Source organism: Belonocnema kinseyi, chromosome 9 (genome assembly GCF_010883055.1).
Source record: "Belonocnema kinseyi isolate 2016_QV_RU_SX_M_011 chromosome 9, B_treatae_v1, whole genome shotgun sequence".
Lineage (NCBI taxonomy): Eukaryota > Metazoa > Arthropoda > Insecta > Hymenoptera > Cynipidae > Belonocnema > Belonocnema kinseyi.
In genome coordinates this window covers 55,376,471-55,379,761 of record NC_046665.1, presented here as the reverse complement: position 1 = coordinate 55,379,761, position 3,291 = coordinate 55,376,471, and the positions used below count along the sequence as shown (strand labels likewise).

Here is a 3,291-nt window from a genome sequence, read left to right as displayed (position 1 = left end):
AGTAGCCTCATCATTTCATATTTCTGTTTCAATTTTTTTCAGGGTATTCAAAATGTAAGATGATTTTTAAATTTTAAAGTTCCGGTCTAAGTTCAAGTTCAAGTTCATGAAATTTTGATGTTGAGAAAAACAAGAAATACGTTTCTAATATTTTGCCTTTAAAAAAATATTTCAGTCCCAAACAATTTCATGATATCACCATGAACCGACTGCCAGAAGAGAGGCAAATCTAAATACAAACTGAGATACTTTTCACCGTCGCGAATCCGGCCCGCGGTTTGTTCTAGATGATTCTATCATGTATAATTTGAACCAGTGCGATCGCGACCTCTCTTTGGATATTGATTATATTGATTAGGTCTTCGGTATGTAGACCTTTGCTGTCCAGGTCTTGGATACCGCTGCCAATCCAGATTTGGATTTCGAGTACGTGCTGGTGGTGCTCTTATAATAGTTCTTTCCTCCTCATTTTCTCGACCAGGATGTATACTTTGTGGATAGCGATTTTCTCTGAGAGGTTTCAATCTCCCTTCGTACTCTTCGCTAACACGGCGACGTTGACAAACTGCACAACGACTGACTCTTGATGTGTGATCAGCCTTCAGAGTTTGCTGAAGAGGTTTTCTGAACTGTTCGTAGTCTTTTATAGTTGCGAGCCAGTAGGAAACGGCAGTTGCAAAGTAGTTGCAAGTTCCAAGGCCACGACATTCGATGAAGGGTCGGGTTCGGAATTCTTCAAGACAGGATCCTGGAGACACGAGTGACTGTCCACCACCTGCTGCCCCGGAGTCTCTGTGCTGTAAACGGGAATATTATTTTAAAGCTGTTGGTTAAATGAAGATAAAAACTGGAAAATTTCTTCCGCCTTTTCCCGTTTCACCAAAAATTACACTTTTTTCTCCTGTTATCATGAAACTTCACCTTTATTCCCATTAATTAACAAAAATGTTAAATTTGTTAACAAATTCAAGATTTTTTTATTAAAATGTTGAATTTTAAACCTACCAAGATTAATTTTTAACCAGGAACCAAATATTTGAATTTTGATGCCAAAAAGACGGATTACAAAAAAAAGACAATTGAATTTTTAGCAAAAAAATTTTTTTTTTGACTAAAGAGTTGAATTTTCAACCAGAGAAGTGAATTTTTCAGCAAAAAGTTGAATTTTCAACCTAAAAAGAGGAATTTTCAACCACGTGGTCAAATTTTGGATCAGAACAAATTTAACTTCCACCAGGATTAAAGAAAGAGTTGAATTTTTAGCCTACAAAGATGAATTTCCAACTATGTGGTCGAATTTTTAATAATAACAAAAAAATCTTCAACCAAACACCAAAAATTTGAATTTCTAAGCCAAAAATATAAAAGTTTTAGAAGGCAGTTGAATTTTCAAAGAGAAAAATTAAATTTTTATAAAAAAGTTGAATTTTTAAACAAAAAGTTAAATTTTTAACCAAGAAAAACTGAATATTCAGCAAAAAGTTGAATTTTTAAATAAATTATTTAATTGTCGACCAGAAAATTTAATTTTCAGCAAAAAGTTTAATTTTTAAACAAATAGTTGAATATTCAACCAATGAGTTGAATTTTCAAGCAAAAAGTTAAACTTTCAATCTTCAAAAAAGATAAATTTTCAACCACGTGGTCGAATTTTTAATAATAAAAAATTAATCCTCAACCAAAAAATAAATATTTCAATGTCCGAGCTGAATAGATTAATCTTTTAAAAGACAGTAGAACTTTAAATACAAAAACAAAAGAATTTTCAGCAAAAAAATTAATATTGATTCGAATACTTGAATTTTTAACCTACAATGATAAATTTTTAACGTACAAAGATTGAAATTCATCCGAAAACAAAATATTTGGATTTTGATATTCAAAAAGACAAATTTCTTAGAAGACATTTGAATGTTCAGCAAAAGAAAATCTAGTTTTTAACAAAAAAAAAAAAATTAAAAAAAAAATTAACGAACTAGTTAGATTTTCAATCAAAGAAGTTGAATTTTCAAATAAAAAAGTTCAATTTTCAGGAAAAAAATTGGAATTTTTAAACGAGTTGTTTATATTTCAACCTGAGGATTTAATTTTCCAGCGAAAAGTTGAATTTTTAAACAAATAGTTGAATTTTCAAACAAGAATGTTGAATTTTTAACCAAAGAATGGAATTTTCAACAAAAGAAGTTAAAATTTCAGCAAAAAGTTAAATTTTTAAATAAACTGTGTAATTATCAACCAAATAGTTGAATTTGTAAACCAAAAAGATGAAGCTTTTTACAAGACAGTAGAATTTTCAACTAAAAAAGTTGAATTTTCAGCAAAAAAGTTGAACTTTACACAAAATACTTGAATTTTCAGTTTACAAAAATGAATTTTCAAAGTGCAAAGATTAAACTTCAAACCAAAATAAAATCTTTTAATTTTGAAGAAAAAAAGATGAATATTACATAAGACAGTTGAATTTTCAACCAGAAAAGTTAAATTTTCAGCAAAAAGTTAAATTTCTAACCAAATAGTTGAATTTTCAACTAGAAAAGTTAAATTTTCAGTAAAAGAGTTGCATTTTTAAATGTGTAGTTGAATCTACAACCAAGAAAGTTGAGATTTAAAAAGAAGTTTATTTTTCAAACAAATAGTTTAATATTTAACCAGAGGATTTGAAGTTTGAGCAAAAAGTTTAATTTTTAAACAAATAGTTGAATTTTCAAACAAAAAATCTAAATTGTTAACCAAATAGTTGAATTCTCAACCCGAGCACTTGTGTTTTCAGAAAAAAGTTGAATTTTTAAACAAATTTGTTAATTTGAAACTAAATATTTGAATTTTTAACCTACAAAGATGAATTTTTAACTAGCAAAGATGAATTTTCAAACAGGTGGTCGAATTTTCAATAAAAAAAGATTAAACTTCAACCAAAAATCAAATATTTGAATTTTGAAGCCAAAAAGAGGAACTTCTTGGAACATATTTCTGCAAAATTGTATTTTTTAATTAAATTCAACTCTTTTGCTTTTAATTAAAATTACACAGGCCCACAAAAAAAACAAAAGTGTCTGTGCAATTGACCAGACCCATATATTCTTATGTATTTTTCGACGCTGAATCCGAATTTTCAATAAAAAAGTAGGGTCCAGCTACTTTTTTATGGGGTTTTGCTCGAAAAACCTCATTTTTTACGGTTTTTCATGGTTTTTTTTAAATAAAAATTTTATTTTTTTGACTTCAGAATCGAATTCTACGGGAAAAAATACATCGAAAACCATGTTTTGATTTTTTTTTACAAAAATTTCA

At 28.3% G+C, this 3,291-nt stretch overlaps 1 protein-coding gene across 1 annotated transcript in view; it reads right to left on the bottom strand.

The window, feature by feature from the left end:
* Positions 1 to 6: 6 nt before the first annotated feature.
* Positions 7 to 3,291, bottom strand: part of LOC117180548 — an 18,219-nt gene continuing 14,934 nt past the window's right edge. Inside the window, exon 2 of the mRNA XM_033373044.1 lies at positions 7 to 797. Coding sequence (XP_033228935.1) covers positions 297 to 797 — 501 coding nt within the window. The 3' untranslated portion in view covers positions 7 to 296. The remainder of the gene's footprint in view (positions 798 to 3,291) is intronic.